The following is a 17,916-nucleotide window of genomic DNA, read 5'->3' on the forward strand; positions in this document are numbered from 1 at the left end:
TCTAAACATAAACTAATGAGTGTTTAATTTCTTGCAGTCAGGGGATATGGGGGGATAGTAGGGCTGGGATGGGTGGGCTGGGAAGTAGGGAATGCTCACTGGAGCCTGCCTGCAACACTCCCCAAACAGAATTGCTGCTGCTCATCATCTGCACTGCCCCAACCCAGAGAAAACCCCACCAGAAGTGTCCCCATGACCCCAGTGTCTGTGCAGTGGGATAGTTCCTCTACAGCCTTTTTGAAGATGTGACTGGGGGCAGGAGGATCTTCCCACTAAAGAAACAGAAGAAAAAGCAGGTAAAGGGTTTGGGCAAACATGAACCAGGTCTGGCAGAGGCCCTGCAGGGCTGAGCCTCCATCCCTGACTTCCACAGTGCCAGATTTTCCCCCCATGGGCTATCGGGCCTTGGAGAGCCTCAGGCAGTGTTCAAAAGCAGTGGGGGCAGCTCCTGGCACAGGCTGGAGCAGGAGCAGCCTGGAGATGGGAGCAATGAGGAAAGGGGATGGCAGGTGAGGAGCAGGGCTTACACTGTCCCCTCCCTTCCCTTAGTAATGTACCCCAAAGCCTCCTGCAGAAATTAAAACTGACCCACAGTTCATTGCCCTCCCTGCCTGGAGGACATCTCAGGATCTCCCCGTGTCTGCAGGGATCATGGCACCACACAAGGAATGAAGCCCAGCTGTGGAGGAGGATCAGTGAGGGGCTGCCCTCTCTCTGCCCCACTCATGGGGATCGATTCTGCAGCTCAGCCAATACCAGGTTACTGTATCCCTGAATCCCAGGTTAATGTAACCAAATCCTGCAGCTGAGAAGAGATCCTGCCCTCCCTGCATGGGACCCCAGCGTGCTGCTGTCCCAGTGCTGCCACATCACTCAGGGAGGGAAGGGGTGAGTGCATCCAGGCAGGAATGAGATAAAAATTAATTTCTCTGAAGCAGGAGGTGATAAAACCAGAGGGCTGGATATCTGGTGCGTGGGGATACAGGCAGTCAGACTGGGACTGGGTCCCACTGCGTTCTGTGGGATGCAGGAAGGAGCAGCAGCTGCTGCCGGGGACGGCCGGATCCAGGCTCCGCGGGGTCCTGCGGATCTCCCCGGCCGTGGGAGGTGATGCTGATGGGGGTCTCACCCCGGGGTGGGCTCCAGGCACGGCTGTTCCCCTGTGGGGGCCAGCACAGGCATCGAGGAGTCCCCATCCCTCCGAAACGCATCGGGGGCCGGGGGTGAACAACACTCCCGCTGCCAGAGAGAGAGGGCGGGGATCCTTCCCTTCTGTTCTCCCGGCGGTATCCTTCCCTGGAGCACCCAGGGCGAGCTGCCCACGTCGCACGGAGCGGCCGGGAGCATCCCGGGGCCGGGGGCCCGTCCACGTGCGGCGGTGCCGGAGCGGCCTGGCCCGCAGGCACAGGGGCAGGGCGGCCGCAGAGCTGCTTTGCGCTCCCCCAACGCCCACGTAAGGAAGTGGTTGCATTTCTCGCAGAGGAAAAGGGAAGTCGGGCTGCCTCGGCGGGGCAGGCACAGCTCCAACCGCTCGCTCCGGGCTCCGTTCGTGTCGACTGCCCAGAGTCCATGAACGAGCCCCGCCGCGCAGGAACCGAGCCCAGCCCGCGCTGCCCGGCAAGGTAAGGACGGGCAGGCAGCTCTGCCACCCTGCCAGGACCTGGGGCTGTCCCCTGGGGCTGCGGCTGTCACCGCTCCTGGAGCTCACACCCTGCCCGAGGGTTCGGGGAGTCCCCCCGGGCTGGGGTCAGCGGGGTGCAGGCAGCCCCTTGCCCCCTGCGAGTTTCGCTGTCGCTGCGTTTCGGATGTTTTGGGGTTTTCCCCCAGCTTTGTCAGCAAGTTTGAGTTTTTTGTTTTTTGTTTTTTGTTTTTTTTCTCTTGCCGGCGGTCTGACAGCTCGGCGGGGGGGTGGAAAGGGTCGTCCTGTGGGGGTCCCGTCGGGGTTGGTGCCGGCAGAGGCAGGGCTGCCGCAATCTGTCCTCTCCTCCTCGGGAATCAGCTGCTTCCCGCTTTGCCCGGTGCGAGGAGGAGGAGGGTCAGAGTCGCCCTGGGACGGGGGTGTCCCCTCAGGGCCGGGCTGGCTCATGGGGCACCCCCACAAACACTGTGGTCTGAGGACGGGTGTCCCCAGCCTGGCTGGCAGGAGCACGGGGGGTGACACCTCCCGCTGCCGCAGGGAGCAGAGGGGCTCCCGGGGGCCGCTGGTGGGGTCTTGGTGGTGCAGGGGTCCACCACAGTGTCCGGGGAGAGTTTCAGGGGGTCCCAGCTCCCAGCAGGATCCTCACTGGGTACAATCCCTCCTCCCGCCACCCCGCCAGGCTCGTAAAAACCCAAACTCCAGCTCCTCTGGTGTCTGGCTTCCTCCCAGGACTGGGAGGAGCCCCCGGCACTCGGCTCTGCCAAGGTTTGGTTATCTCCTCCGAGGATGTTTCCGAACTGCTTGGGCTGGCCGGGAAGATAACGGAGCTGCTCCAGCTCCCAATCCCGCCCTGTCTGGCCTTCGGAAAATTCCCATTTTCCTCCCTCAAGAGCCCCTGGGTTGAGGGGGATGGGGGTGTAACCACAGCTCCTCTGATGCTCTTCCCAGCTGGGGAAGGGGCTGCCGAGCCCCCGTGGGTCCCTCCAGGGCGGGAGCAGGGCTCAGCCAGCGGGGCACCAGCAGGGAACTAAACTGGCTGGTTTCCACCTGGAAAAAGTATTGCTGTTTTCTTAATGTCGAAGCCAGAAAGCAGCTCGGTGTTTCCTGCCTCTCATCCCTCCTCCAGGGAGCCCTTTCAGCCGGGTGCCCATTTCAGCCCAATCCCTTTTTCACACATTTTCCCTCTCCTGTCCTCTTGCAATGCTGACAGCAGTGTCCCTGTCGCTGATGATTTTGTCTGGCCCTCGTGGTGCTGCTCCATCCGCAGGGCCTGAGGAAGAGGCCCGTGGTGGCAGCAGCTCCTTGTACCCTCCTTGGGACACCCTGTGCTGCACGCCAGGGGGATCGGTGGGGCTGCAGAGGGCAGCTGCCCCCTCATCCATGCCCGTGTCCTTGGCCAGGGGGAGTGTGACAGCAGGGCTCGTTCCCTGCTGGAATCAGCACTGGAATTCCTCCACATGCAGAAGGCAGGTGAAGGAGCTCCTCAGATTTTTCTTTTCCCCAGCTCCAGGGATGGAGCCTTGCGAAGTGGGACTTTTTTTTCCCCTTCTCCTGTAACGTTTTTAACTGCCAAAGAAAACGGGACGTGTTCAGGGAGTTCCCAAAATAGCCGAGTGCAGGCTGTGAGTAATTCCTGTCTGCCACGCCCTGGCGAGGTGTTTCCCTACATCCCTGCACTCCCGGATGGCCAAGGGGCTGTGACACTGCTCGGAACCCGGTCCCGTGGCACCTGGAGGGGCCTTTGGGGCAAACTGCTCCATCCCGTGACATTTGGGGGCCACCAGGAATGGTGGGAGTTCAGCCAGGAGAAGGGATTAGTCCTGAGGGCTGAGCACTGATGGGATGGAAGTGCCTCCATGGGGCTTTGGCTTTTCCTAAATGAGAGGTGTGGAAGGAGTGAGTGGATCTGGCGCTGTTGGGGTGGAGAGAGGAGATGCTGCCCGTGGTGGGGCCCCAGGGGTGCACATGGGGCTGCTGGCACCAGGGTCCCTTGTGTGCCCAACCAGCTCCTGCCCAGCAACTTCCAGCCAGCGGGAGCAGGATGACAGCAGGGTTTAGAAGTTCCTGGAAATGGACAGTTTCTGAGCTTGGAAATCCTCAGGAAAACCCTCTCCCCGGCAGAGGAGAGACGTGGTGGGCTGCAGCACAGGACTGATCCCAGCGGGAAGCATCACACTGTGGGGCTGGGAGCTGGGATCTTGTCCCTGTGGCTGCAGCAGCGTGTCCTGACAGCCTGGGGGTCTCTCTCTGTCCCCAGCCCGTGAGCCATGGCCTACCACAGCTTCCTGCTGGAGCCCATCAGCTGCCATGCCTGGAACAAGGACCGCACCCGTGAGTACGCCTGGGACACCCCCAAATTCCCGAGGACCTCCCCAGGCACCGTCCTGGCTGAACATCCCCGCGGTGGGCGATGCTCCGGGGCGGGGCAGAGCTGCGCTGGGTTTGGGGAAGCAGATCCCGCCATGGGCAGATTTGGGGGCTGGGGCAGCACATTCCCCCGTGTCCCCCGGTGCCGCTGCCGGGACGGAGCCTGGCACAGAGGTGCCAGCGCAGCGCCCGGCCCCGAGGCACCGGCAGGGGACGGATGGACACGGAGCAGAGGCGGGTGATTCACGGCCGATGGCATTTCCCGACCGCGGCCCGGGGGATGTGGGAGTACAAAAAGCGCTTTCTCTGCTGCGGCCGGAGCGCCGGGCAGGCGGGGCGGGATGGGGCTGGATTTGGGAACTGTGCACCCGCAGCCGTCCTGCTCCATCCCGTCCTATCCCGTCCTGTCCTGTCGCATCCCACCAGCCCCATGGGACCACGCTGTAGGGAAGGGAGGACACTGGGCTGTGGGGTGCGGGGTTCCCCCTTCCCACAGGGACAATTTACAGCATCAGGGCAGTGCAGGACCAGGGCTGGGTGGCTTGGTGGGACCCCCCCAGGCAGCTGGGGCTCGGTGGGGACCTGGAGCCCGGGAAGAGGTGGGTGGGTGCTGGTTGGCGCTGCCTGTGACCCAGGGGAGGGCTTTACCCGGGCCTCTGTCACCCTCAGAGATCGCCCTGTGCCCCAACAACCACGAGGTTCACATCTACCGCAAGGACGGGGCCAAGTGGAGCAAAATCCACGAGCTGAAGGAGCACAATGGGCAGGTGACAGGTGAGTCCTGGCTGGCAGAGGGGACAGGGACACGGATGGTGGGTGGGGCTGTCCCAGAGCTGCTCCCAGCCCTGCTCATGGCACTGGCACCCAGCAGATGAGGGCTGTGCAGGGGTGGAGGAGAATGGAGCAGGTGGTGTCCAGCTGAAGGCACCCAGGGGTGGGATGGATGGGAGAAGATGGAGAGGGATGGGAAGGAGGGAGGGAGGGAGGGATGGGAAGGGACATGGATGGATGGAAGAAATGGAGTGAGATAGATTGGGATGATGTGGGATGGATGGGAAGGGAAGGGATGGGGTAGGGTGGAATGAGGGATGGATGGATGATGGATATATAGGAGAGATGAGTTGGGATGGAATGGAATGGTGTGGGAGGCATGGGAAAGGATGGGGTGGAATGGAATGGATGGATGAGAGATGGGGTGGGACAGGCTGACATGGAATGCTTTGAGGTGGGAGGGATGGGAAGGGATGGTGTGGGGCGAAGAGGAACTGCGGAGCATCAACCACCCAGAGCAACCACAACACCTTCAGCCATCCCCCAGCCCCAAGTGCCACCTCCCCATTCCCATTCCACCATCATCCCCCTCTGCCTTCCAGGCATTGACTGGGCCCCGGAGAGCAACCGGCTGGTGACGTGTGGGACCGACCGCAACGCCTACGTGTGGACCCTCAAGGGCAACGTGTGGAAGCCCACCCTGGTCATCCTGCGCATCAACCGCGCCGCCCGCTGCGTCAAGTGGTCCCCCAAGGAGAACAAGTTCGCTGTGGGCAGCGGCTCTCGCCTCATCTCCATCTGCTACTTCGAGCAGGAGAACGACTGGTGAGGCTCGGGCATGGCCCTGGTGGGGCTGTCCTGAGGGAAGAAGAGGGGGGATGGTTGGAGGGATGGAGGGATGGGAAAGAAGAGACTTGAGGAGGTGGAGACAAAAGGGAAAACAGAGGGATGGACTCCCCATGCCCAAGCTGCTGCTGCAGGATGGTGGCCCAGGGCGGCTCGTGGGGCACTTGGAGCCCTGACCAACATCAGCCAGCTCCCCAAAATCCCAGGGGAGCACTGGGGATGGTGGTACTGCCCCTCTGCTGCCACCCCCTCTCCACACAGGTGGGTTTGCAAGCACATCAAGAAGCCCATCCGCTCGACGGTGCTCAGCCTCGACTGGCACCCCAACAATGTCCTCCTGGCTGCTGGCTCCTGTGACTTCAAGTGCAGGTGAGGAGGGGTGGGGTTACTGGGGGCCTCATGCAGGGGGATCCCCAAGGATGGGTTGGGGGGCAGGCTTCACCCCAGGTGCTGTTTGGAGCAGGGAATGGAACACAGGGGAGATGCAGGGAGGCCTGGGGACCACCCCAGGGATACAGCACCTGTGGGAGGTAAGGGGGCACCCCACAGGCTCTGCCAGGGAAACTGAGTCACACAATTGAGGCAAGGGGCAGGGATGAAGGTGGCACAGGTCCTGCATCCAGGGACACATGGCAAGGTTCTCCCCCTCCCAGGATCTTCTCAGCCTACATCAAGGAGGTGGAGGAGCGGCCCAGCCCCACGCCCTGGGGCTCCAAGATGCCCTTTGGGGAGCTGATGTTCGAGTCGAGCAGCAGCTGTGGGTGGGTGCACAGCATCTGCTTCTCAGCCAGTGGCTCCCGTGTGGCCTGGGTGAGCCATGACAGCACCCTGTGCCTCGCTGATGCCGGCAAGAAGATGGCGTAAGCAGGGCTGGGGACAGGAGGGGGCTCGGGGGGACAGGGGAGGCTGTGCTGGGGCTGGCAGCAGGGGTTGACCCCCAAACCAACACGGGGATGGAGATATCTGGGTTGGGTTGGGCCGAGAGCAATCCCAGAGTGTCCCTGCACGTGGGTGGGGGAGATGGAAGGGTTCTGCCTCAGGAGCTGGGTTAGCTCTGGAGCAGCCTTGGGTATCCATGAGCATCCCTGGAGTATCTCAGAATATCTCTGACCATCCCTGGGCATCCCTGTACATGGGTGTGGGACATAGAGGGCTCAGCCCCGGGACCTGGGACACCCCTGGAACATCCCCAGATCACCATGGGTGGAGGAGGTGGTGTCTCCCCTTGTGGGTTCCACCCGTGCGATGAGCTGTGCCAGTCTCAGCACCGAGGCTGAAGCTCAGCTCGTTGTTGACACCTCGCAGTGTTGCCTCCCTGTGCACCGAGACCCTGCCCCTGCTGGCTGTCACCTTCATCACCGAGAACAGCCTGGTGGCCGCGGTGAGTCCAGGCGGGGGCACGGGGTGGGTGGAGCCGGCTGGAGCCGGCCGGAGGGTGCTGAGCGGGGCAGGATTGTTCCCCAGGGCCACGACTGCTGCCCGATGCTGTTCACCTACGAGGAGAGCCAGGGTGCCCTGACCTTCGGGGGGAAGCTGGACGTCCCCAAGCAGAGCTCCCAGCGCGGCCTCACCGCCCGCGAGCGCTTCCAGAACCTGGACAAGAAAGCGAGCTCGGACACGGCCAACGCCACCCTGGACACCCTGCACAAGAACAGCATCAGGTGGGGGGCAGGGAGGGACAGGCTTGGGGTCACCTCGGGGGCTGCTTGGGGGTGATGATCCTTGAGCATCCCCAGGGTGTGCTGCTGTCCAGCCCTGGAGCATCCTTGGATATCCCCAGAATGTGGGAGGGAGAGACTGAGGCTCCAGCACCAGGAGCTGGGAAAGCCCTGGGTATCCCTGAGTTTCCCAGGGTATTCCCAAGCATCCCTGGGTATCCCTGGAGCATCCTTGCATATAGGAAGGGGAGATAGAGAGGTCTTGTCCCAAAAGCTGGGACAGTTCTGGAGCATCCCTGTCTATCCCCAATGCCTTCCCGCACTAGTGGAGGAGATGAAGGGATGCAGCCTCACTCCCACCCCTGGCTGCCAGGCAGCTCCAAGGGCTCAGCACTGGGACTGATTCCTGCTCCCTCTTTGCACCCACAGCCAGATCTCAGTGCTGACGGGCGGGAAGGACAAGTGCTCCCAGTTCTGCACCACGGGGATGGACGGGGGCATGAGCATCTGGGATGTCAAGGTAAGGAATCCCCGTGGAGCCCTCAGGCTGGGAGTACCCAGCGTTGAACTATGTTCCCCCTTTCAGTTCCCCAGACACCTCCAGTTTCTTTGGGAAGCAACGAGCTGGTGAACACCCTCCTGTTTCATTTCAGAGCCTGGAGTCGGCGCTGAAGGATCTCAAGATCAAATGAAGGAGCCATCTGGCAAGGCCTTCCCGGCTTCTAGCTGCCCCTGCTCTGCCCCCTGCCTGCTGCCCTCTGCCACCCCCCTGTGCCACACAACACGGCCACGATGCCACCAGTGCCTGTCCCTGCTGCCAGCCAGCCCTGGTGGCTGTTTCCAGACAAGGAAAATAATTTTTCTTACTATTTTTTTTACCATCCTCCCCGATGCTGGTCATACATTGCTTGGAGAAATAGCAAATAAAGGATTTTCCTGGATAAATCAAACAGATTTTTTTTTTTTTTTTGCACTTTTTTAGAACAAGTTCAGTGCAAACACAGGTGTGATCAGGGCAGATGATGGTGCTCACTAGGGGTGGTCATGTCCTTTCTGCCACCAGTGCTGAGGGAGAATTGGGATTGTGAGGATAAGGGAATGTCATTCCCCTTCCCTGCTTCAGCACCATTTCAAAACACGACTGGAGTTAGGGAAAAGGGAGGGCAGAGGATGGAAGTGGCCAGGGAGTACAGGTTGACCGTTCTCTGAGTTCCCAATAAAGCCCAATCAGGTGGGTAATTCCCAAACGTGGAGCCAGCTCAGAGACCTTGGGCTGCCCAACTAATCCTGCGCCTTTCCAGCCTCTTATCTCAGGAGCAGATCAGCCCCAACACTGCCCATGGCCTGGGAAGGGAGCACAGGCTGGCAGAGGGACAGTGACATTTGAGTTCTGCTCCAGTCCTCAGTGAGTGGGAGGTGCTACTCGGAGATTTTTCCACCCGTTCCCATGTGCTCACAAGTGTCAACCCTCTCCCCCTGTGGCTGTTATCCCGCTCTGTCCCAGGCATCAGCCCAAAACCTCCCTCTGTCCTGCCCCATCCAGCTCCCTGTGCTCCAAGGATCACCCAAACTTTCTGTGTCAGGCTGTCCCCACCACATCAGCTCCTCCCTCTTGGAGCTGACAGCACAGGCACCTCCCCTGGCAGCACTTGCTCATCCTCCACAGCTCCCTGAGGATATTTCCTAACCCAAATCTTGGCTTGGTCTGAGCTGTGGTTTGAGCCAGCAGCTCATGGTGACATTCCCTGGGGCACAATCCTGTGTCACACCCTTGTGCCCAAGTCTCTGCAGCCAGGCATGGCCAGGGTGACACGGGATAAATCCCAGTCGTCACCCTTCATCTCCACAGCCACAACCCCTCTCCCAGTGATTCACAATGCTCCAAGCCCTGGGGCCGGATCTCCTCCAGCCTTTGGGAATAGTCTGGGAAGCACTGGTGTCCCAGAACAGGCTGGCAGCAGGACTCCCAGACCCCCTGGGGCACAGCAGGCTGGAGCATCTCTCCTCCAGAGACATCTGAGAGGAGGTGACAGCTCGGTGACTGCCCTTCTGACAGGGGACTAGGCCAGACAGTGGCCTGAGGGTCATTGTTTCCTCCACCGTGGTAAACAGATTGTGCAAGACATCCATCAGAATCAGCAGGAGCTTTTTCCCTCCAGGCAGTGTGTGCTGACTGAGCTCCCGAACCCAGAGCCCAACTCCACACCACAAACAGCATCCCCCAGCTGCAGCTGAGCCTCCCCCAGGACCCCCCAGCTGTGCCCTTCACACACACAGGAGGCCACAGCAGTTCTGATAACTTACATTTTAATCAGCCAAATATACAAGTTCTCTTGGTGGTTTTTAAACTTGATCAAGTTTTTTTTTTGTTTGTTTGCTTTTGTGGGTTTTTTTTTTTTGCTTTTTGGGTTTTTTTTCCATCTGGATCTGACACAATAAATGTTGTTTGCTTTTCTCCTTTAAACAAAGGATGATGTGGTTAAAAACTGGCACTATCCCTAATAAGGAGGAGAAAAAGAAAATGAAGAGGAGGGAAAAGGGGAGACTGGCTGCAAGAAAGGAGGGATGAATCCGGGAAGGAACGGCACTCCAGATGTCCATGAAGTCAGGCTCCCAGCTTATACTGCAACGCCCTGCAGCAACATTTGATGGGCTCTTTGCCAACTGGATTCCTCAGATACATTATCCTTTGGGATTTCACACCAAGTCAGTTCCCCACCCCATGCCCCACCCTAAAATGACCCCACAATCTATTTCCTTGCAATCTATTTCCTTGCAATCTAGTATTTGAAGCACATCCCCTCCCACCCTGCCCCCCTCCCACCGTCTACGAGTTCTTGATCCTAAAAACAGCAAAAACATTCATGTTTCTGAACTGTTACAGGGAATTGCTGTCCAGCATAGCTCTGCACTGCAGAGAGCAGCTGCCCCTAACCCCAAATGGAAATCTGTGCCAGGATGAGGACAAACACATCGCCAGTGTCTCTTGGAGGTGGAGGTGAGGTCAATGCTGCGGGACGCCCTGCGTGGCATCGGTGGAAGGCGACACGGCAGAGCTCCCAGCAGGACCAGGCACAGTTCCCTGGTGTTTCCTCCTCTTGCATGGCCCGTGCTTACTTGTTAAGGGATAGTGACTGCAGTCTTTTACCTGCCATGGCTGCTTCGTCTTTTGCTGGGGAGGAAAACAACAGTTCCATCATTTCCTGGTGCAGAGCAGGGGCTGGGGGTGGACTGGCAGCCCCGGGGATCGGAGACCTGCCCGTTGGGTAATGGAGAAAAACCCACCCTTCCCACCAATTTCTCAGAGGAAAGAGGCACAGCTCCTCTTGCATGTTCCCTTCTATCCCTGGCCTCTCTCCAGGTGTCCACAAATCACCCTGATGCCCAAATTTCTCTGTGGAAGCCACCAAGGAGCTATGTTTAGACTTCCGGTTCATACCTCCCAGGTAAAGGCCAGGAAGGGAAGGAGTGCTGTGAACCCCCTGGGCAGTTCAGATCCCCACGTGCAAAGCAGATAAATCACCCAGCACAAGGAGCCTGCTAAACCCCCAAACTGGTGCCAGGACTGCCTGGGAGGCAGGGGACAAGATGGATATCAAGGGCAATTCTCTTCTCTCTATCCCTGCTTCAGTGTCCAAGCTCTTGTTTATAAAGCAAGAACTTTATGAGAGGGAAACAGGTGAGCCTGGCTTTGCTGAGGGGAGTTGATGACACTCAGCAGCACCACACAGGCTCAGATGAGGGATGTCTGCCTCTTGGCACTGCAGCCACAGCACGGAGAGGTAGGACAGTATGATTAATGATTCTCTAACCTTTTCTTTCTTCTTCTTTCTTTCTGGCAGCTTCTTCCCTTTGCTTCCGAATGATGGCTAATCGGGCAAGGTCTGCCTTGGCTTGCTCTGTTTTCCCAGCTAGGTGCATTTTCATGTATCTTTCTTTTGCTTTTTGCTTCTCTATTTCCTCTCTGCCCAAAGGAAACACACCAGTCACCAGAGTATTCAGGCAAGCCCAGGGCAACAGGCAGAGTGGGGCTTTCCAACAAGGAAAATCCCCAAAACTGGGAGTCCTTCACCAGTTTTCAAGCACAGACTCTATTTGCAGGGTTTGAACAGGGGTGAGGTGAGAGATTATTTCTACCTTCCCTCAGCTAAGTAAGGACACAGACACACAAGGGGGTCAAATGAATTAGCCCCACACCACAAGAACTCTGATATGTTTTTCACAGCCCTACCCTCAAAGGTGTCCTTCTGCTGAAGCAATCTATCCCAAATTAAAAAAAAAATAAAAATCAAACCTTCCCTGCCAAACCTCACCATTGCTAATGGAAACCAGAAGACTAAACTTTGGTTTTCAGGTTATTCATCGGCCCAGATAAAAATTTCACCACAATATCTGGAATCTGGGAAACTGCTACCTGTCACCAGGGCACCTTCTGCAGTAAGATTAAAGTGGATCCAAGGTGACATCTGGTAGTGGATTTCTGTTCTGATTTTTGGCATAAAACTTCAGGAAAGAATGGCCTAAATCCGTTTCACAGCAGTATGATTTCAGGGTTTCAGTTAGGTCTGATTTTTGGCATAAAACCTTAGGAAATGAAATGCCTAAATCCCTTTCTCTCAGAGCACCAGGACAGGCTGCCTGGCTCCAGGATAGCCACAGCTGCTCCCAGAGGACAGACAACTGCTGTGAAGTTTCTAAGGCACCACATTTTGAAGTACAGTGAGCCCAGTTTGCTGCTGCTCAGTTCCTGCTTTAGGCAGCAACACACTTTTAAGAGCCTCCCTGGAACACTGACACAGAGCAGGGGAAACACCTCCCAGCAGCAAGGCTGGAATCCCACTCACCTCTCTCGTCGTGAGAGCTCCTTGGGTCCATCCAGGTCCAGCTGAGTGACTTTTTTGGTTGTCTGAATGACACGGTTGGGGTTCTCTATGTCTATCAACCCCTCCACTCCTTTGCGCTTTTGCTGCGGGTCAAGAACAAGAGGGAGGTTGAGGATCTCTCACACCCAGCTCTGGTTGTACCAGAGCTCCCCCAAACACACTGCAAAGCACCCCAAAAGCACAAGTCAAGGTTTTACTACTAGCCAGTAAAACCATTTATGAATCAAGGCACCTTCAGCTTTTTTAAAAAAGATCTTGTTGCCTTTGTGTTTCATTTGTAAATATTCACAAGTTTTCGTTCTGAGGGCAAAATGCTGCCAAGTGAGTGTTTTTTGGCTTCTGAAAGTAATTGTATAAAAAATGCACTCTAGGTAGCTGTGCTCAGAATCCAGAGTGTGCATCTCTCCCTCAGCCCAAGTATTAGGTGCCTTAAGTCCCCTGAGAATGCAGTACCTGATAATCCTCATCATCTTCATCACTCTCATCTGAATCTAAAGATTTCTTCTCCTTTTTAGGGTCCCCTGTTGCTCCTTCGCCTCCTTCTTCTTGCTCCTCCTCTTCCTACAAAATCAGAGGAAATGTACATCACTAAAAATCCCAGACCCAGCTCTTAAATGGGATTTTGGAGGGATGAGAGGCAGCTCTGAGCACTGCTGTTCCTGACATGGCCTTGCGCCACCAAGGGGCTGTCACAAAGAGAGAGCCCTTCCTCAGAAACAGCATCACCTCCAAACAACCCTGCTGTTCCCTCTAACAGGAAAATGACTGTGAAAAACACCACTGGCACTTTGCTTTCTCCAAAATGAAAGCTCTCCAGAAGAATTTTGGCCTGGAATTCCAGTGCACACAACCTCAGAGACTGGAAACTACATGGATGCAGCTTAGAGCTGGATCCCATCCTGAGTGTGGATAAATAAAAACACCTGGAGAAGAAAATTGACAACCATCAACCGGAACATTATTATCAAGGAATTACAACCCTTATAAGTACAGGAAGGAAGCACAGCTTCCACCAGTCAGAAGCCTGGGAATTAATTTCTGAACCATAAGAAGAACCAGCATGGGTGTGAACAGCTTGTTTTACCCTACCAACATCTCTCATCAAGCAACCAGCAAAGTGGATGAGCAAGGAACAGTAAGAGGAGTAATTTTGTTAATTGTGGGGTTTTTTTAAAGCTTTCCTTAATAAATCAGTGTTAGATGTAACCATCACTATGTGATATGGATTGTCACAAAAAATAAATCCTTCTCAAACAGCAGTTCTCTGGTTTGCTGTGAAACAAGACACACTTCAAGTGGGTCCTGCTTTTCTGTTCCATATCCAGTCAGTATTTTTATTAACAACATGAAAGCAGAGAACACTTACAGAGTTTGTGAATGACATCACACTGGTAGGAGTTGGAATTATTTTGGAAAACAGGATGAGACTCATAAGTGGTTTGAGAATTTGGAAGTACGGCATGAAACCAAGAAGGTGGAATCAGAAACTAACCAAGAGGAGACACACTTTGGAAGAAGAAATCCAACACAAAGCTGGAATATGTGGCTAAGCAGCAAACCAAACAATCATCTCGAGTTCCAGCTGGGCAAAACATTAAAAAGGACCCAACACTATGGCTCAGAACTGCTTGAGAGAGTCATCTCAGAGGTATTCACCAAGATTTCCTACACAGGCTGTAATTATCCTCCTGTGGTCAGTGCTGTGAGGCCTCAGCTGGAACTGCGTATTTGGGCTGAGGCAGCACTTTCAGAAAGTCACAGAAAAATATTGGAGTGTCACCAGAACTGTGATAAGTTGGGAATAAAGAGAGCAAGAGCTCCCAAAAAGCAGTTAAGGCTTTTATGACAGCAGTCAGGTTGTGGTGGAAGTGGGGGGAGCTGTTACAGTCCAGTGCTGGGGCACAGAAACACACCCACAAGAGGCCCCCAGCAGAAAACTCTGTTATCTCGCCCTACAAGTCAGAGGCGAACAAGAAAATCATGTGTCCAGGAAGAAGTCAAAGGAGTTTGGTCCAAAAATCTACAAGAGAAAGAGGGCAAATACAGTGATTTCAACATACAATAACAAGATGTGGCCCTTGTTCTCCAAAGCCAAGCTGCAGAACAAATGAGCTGACACTGGAGACTGGAATGATGAAATATGGGGGGAAAAGAGCTGCTGTGTTATCAGCTCCCCCATCCTTTAACCTTCAAATGCTGCTCTGGGTGGTCTCCCAGGCCTCAGGAAGCAGACTAGGTGACACCCTGGAGTCTCCCCAGCTGGAGATATTTGGGATCCATACTGTGATCACTGCTGGAATGATCTGAAGCACTTGGCAAAGCTGCCATGGCTCCTGAACAGTGAATAACCAGGCTGGATAAGGCAGGAATTAGGACAGAAAGCACACAAAGGAGCAAACACATACCCTTGCCTTCTGCTTTTCTGCTTGGAGCTGGGCATCAATCTCCTCAGGACTCGTGTACTGCCTTGCTCGGCCTTTGTGGCCTCCTTTTCTACCTGCACAAAATAATAAAAATAACAAATGGTTTAGTGGTAACCTCCAGAAAGGTCTGCTCCTCCTGCAGCAGTCTCTGCATTTTAGGTGTGGGTAGGACAAACCAAAACAGCTCCTCTGATAGACCCCAAACAACAAAACCCCCCACTGAACTTGGTGAAATGCTCCAAGATTTTTAGGCAAGATGCACAGAGAATTGGGATTATTGATATCATCCTTCCCTGCCTGTGCTCATGGCCTCTCCAATTTCTTTCCCAGGCTGGCAAGGGGTGCTCAGTCCCACTGGAGATCCCAGTTTCCTGCACAGGAGGTGCTCTTGTGCTTACAACCAACATTCCAACAAGCTTGGCTCCTTAACCCCTCCCAATGTGCCAGGAGAAAACAGGAAGCTAATTGGACAAAAGCTTTGGGAATTACAATGTGAGCTGAAGAAGTCCTAAAAGGTGCCTCCACATTTTACTGCTTTAAGAGGAAAAATAAGAACAAGCTCTAGGAACCAAGAAGGGGAGTTACTGTGGCTGGCACTGCCCCAAGGTCCAAATTCTGCTGATTAATGAACTGCTGAAGCCGTGAGTGCTCCCTTCAAGCCACTGCTCTGGGTCTGTTCTTCCAGCCCAAAGAATTGGGAAGCAAGTTGGATGTGAAGGGGACTGGCAAAAAGCAAACAACTCCAGCAAGACAGCTCTCTGCCACTGCAGGAGTCCTGGGACTCCCATGGAAGGAGAGGAAACACTGCATCTCTCTCATCCTCCCTCCTTCATCCTGCCAAGGACAATGGGAACCTCACAGTGATGGGGAGGGATGAGGGATCATCTCTCCCTCCTTGGCACTGTGTGGGATCCATGGGAGACCTGCCACTACTCTCTCCTGTGTGCTGTTGGACTGGGAAGCACTGGAAGCCTCTGAGATCCAACATTTTCTGACCAATTCTCCTGGCTCAGCACAGACAAATTCTCACAAATGCCTTCTTTCTGTCCCAAAACCCCACTGGGAAGCTTTACAGAAACTCCTGAGATATTTTTCCAAAAGAAATGGGAAAGTGCAGAGACCAAATTCTTCTCCCTGGATTCAGCTGGGGAAACTCATGGGCTCTCAAACCCTAAGCGCAACCAAAAGCTTTGGTGCAGCCAGACAGGTGTTTTCTGTTTGTCTGTTCCCAGCCATCCCACGTGGGAACACTGACACCCCCTGGAAGGAGATCTGCCATGGGAATGCTCCTGGAGAGACATTACCTCACTGCCCAGCACATGACATCACCCCGAATGGAACAACGGTGACATCTGTGACACACCAACCCCTAAATAACCAAACTGTGCTCCCAACCCGGCCAGGGCTCCTCTCCCAGCTGCTCCAGAATTCCACACCGGGCTCAGGACCAAGGAACACAAACTGCTCATTACTGCAAATAAACGGTGGTGATAAGGGGGAGAAGCAGCTAAAGAGAAATTGTTTTACATTAAAAGCCTGAAAAGAAGCAAATGGAAGAATGAAGCCCACGGGAGCTCGGCACAGAGCAGGGATGGGGCTCTGCTCCCACAGGGAGATCAAACCTCACATCAGACATGGGGAGCTGGTCCAACACCTGCCACCGACCAGCTCTGTGCCTCAGTTTTCCCATCTGAAAACAGGGATAACGCTTCTTTTCCACCTCTGTAAAGCAGTTCTAAAATAGAATCACCTGCAGATTTTACCTGCAGCAAATCCCAGTGGTGCCCAGGCAGGCCCACGTTCAAACACATCTGTCTTCAGCTTTAAACAGCCTAATTAAGGAATTTACACGAAAGAGAATGAAATGATATTGATAGAATCTCTTCATTTTAAAATCAAAGTATTAGTGGGAAAAAAAGGAAATTAATCAGAAATAATCCTGTAAAAAATTTATTAGTAGCTGGTTAGTGCCCCTCCCTTTTATATTAACAGTGAGTGCCAAAATCCACTCTTCTGCCAACAGTCCAACAACTCCCACTGACTTGGGGGGAAAACAACCAAAGACCTCTCTTCTTCCAAAAAGAAAAAGGTTTGAGTTAAATATCTAAATCTGTACAATGAAATAAAGAGCAGGAAATCCTGAAGTTATATGGCACTTAAATATGAAAATGGGGTTATAACCCACCACGGTTCCTTGCCTTCACAAAAACCACGTGAAAGCTTCAGCCCCATCTCCTATCACTGTGCAAATGGACCCAAAATGAACAAAATCTAAGAAATCAGTTTGGTGCTAAAGGCTGGGAAATGCTGATGAAATAAAGCAGAGCCAACTGCAGGGAAGAGGGATGAGAAGGGCTGGTTTTTAACGCGTGTGACCGGGGTTTGCAAGAGCCAATTATGCAGATGGTGCATGTGGAGAAGGTTCTGGGTGGATCCTGCCGTGACAGCCCAGCAGTGCCTCATCCCCGCTCCTGAATCACACCACGAGCAAGTCGATGCCCGCTCCGGAACACCCAGAACGCGGCGCTGCCGGACCCACATCAAAGCGGCCGCGTTCGGAGCCCCCGAACCCCCCGGGGCGGGATCCCCTCCCCGAGCGGCCGCTGGGATGGCCCGGGCCGGGATGGCCGCCAGCCCCCGGCGGGGCTGTCCCCACCGCCCCGGGGCTCCCCGAGCCCCACGCCCCATCCCGGGGGAACCGGCCGCGCTTCCCGTGCCAGCGGGAGCACATGGAGCCCGGCGCGGTGGCACGGGAGGCCCGGAGAGCCCCCGGGGCTGCCGCGGCACTTGGGGGGGCGCAGAACGGCCCCGGCTCCGTGAGGGGAACGCGCCGACTGCTGAGGGCGGGGAGGGGGCGAGGCACCCCCGGAGCCCGCGAGAACGGGGCGGGGGGGAAAGAGAACCCGAGACCCCCCCAGAGCCCCAACACAGCCGCGGGGGCAGCGCGGGCACCGCCGCCCGCCGCCGGTAAGGGGGAAAGGGACCCCCGCAGGCTCCCCCGAGGCCGGGGAGAGCGGACCCGCCGCGGCATCTTTACAGCCGGGGGCGAACACGAGCCCTGCCCGCGCCGGGGCCGGGGCGGCCCGCACATCCCCTCAGCCCCCTCCTCTCTGTCCCCCGTGTCCCCCCCGCCGCCGTTCCCCGCGGGGGGACGCTCAGCCCGGCCCGGCCCCCACCACCTTTCGGCATCGCGGCGATGGCGGCGCGGCCCCCCCGGCCCGAGCGGCGCCCGGAACCGGAACCGGAACCGCCCCCGCCGCAGGCCCCCGCCGCTGGGCCGCCCTCAGCGCCGCCGCTCCCGCTGCCCGCCCCGCCCGGTGCTCCCGCAG

At 56.0% G+C, this 17,916-nt stretch overlaps 2 protein-coding genes across 2 annotated transcripts; one reads left to right on the forward strand and one right to left on the reverse strand.

Annotated features, from left to right (window-relative positions):
• Positions 1-1,446: 1,446 nt before the first annotated feature.
• On the forward strand, positions 1,447-8,231 carry ARPC1B (actin related protein 2/3 complex subunit 1B). Its single transcript, XM_066198182.1, has 10 exons — positions 1,447-1,622; positions 3,897-3,970; positions 4,676-4,780; positions 5,380-5,602; positions 5,885-5,992; positions 6,277-6,483; positions 6,929-7,004; positions 7,088-7,284; positions 7,711-7,801; positions 7,935-8,231. Exons 2-10 carry the CDS (start codon positions 3,907-3,909, stop codon positions 7,971-7,973), a joined length of 1,110 nt encoding a protein of 369 aa, XP_066054279.1. The 5' UTR covers positions 1,447-1,622; positions 3,897-3,906; the 3' UTR covers positions 7,974-8,231.
• Positions 8,232-9,571: 1,340 nt separating this feature from the next.
• PDAP1 (PDGFA associated protein 1) lies at positions 9,572-17,871 on the reverse strand. Its single transcript, XM_066198338.1, has 6 exons — positions 17,767-17,871; positions 14,570-14,661; positions 12,618-12,725; positions 12,126-12,247; positions 11,094-11,245; positions 9,572-10,453 (listed from the first exon to the last, which is right to left on the reverse strand). The coding sequence occupies exons 1-6, from the start codon at positions 17,774-17,776 to the stop codon at positions 10,395-10,397; spliced, it is 543 nt and encodes a 180-aa protein (XP_066054435.1). The 5' UTR covers positions 17,777-17,871; the 3' UTR covers positions 9,572-10,394.
• Between the last annotated feature and the right edge of the window lie 45 nt (positions 17,872-17,916).

This window comes from Chamaea fasciata, unplaced genomic scaffold, assembly GCF_029207755.1.
Source record: "Chamaea fasciata isolate MVZ Bird 193981 ecotype frontalis unplaced genomic scaffold, bChaFas1.0.hap1 SCAF_16, whole genome shotgun sequence".
Lineage (NCBI taxonomy): Eukaryota > Metazoa > Chordata > Aves > Passeriformes > Sylviidae > Chamaea > Chamaea fasciata.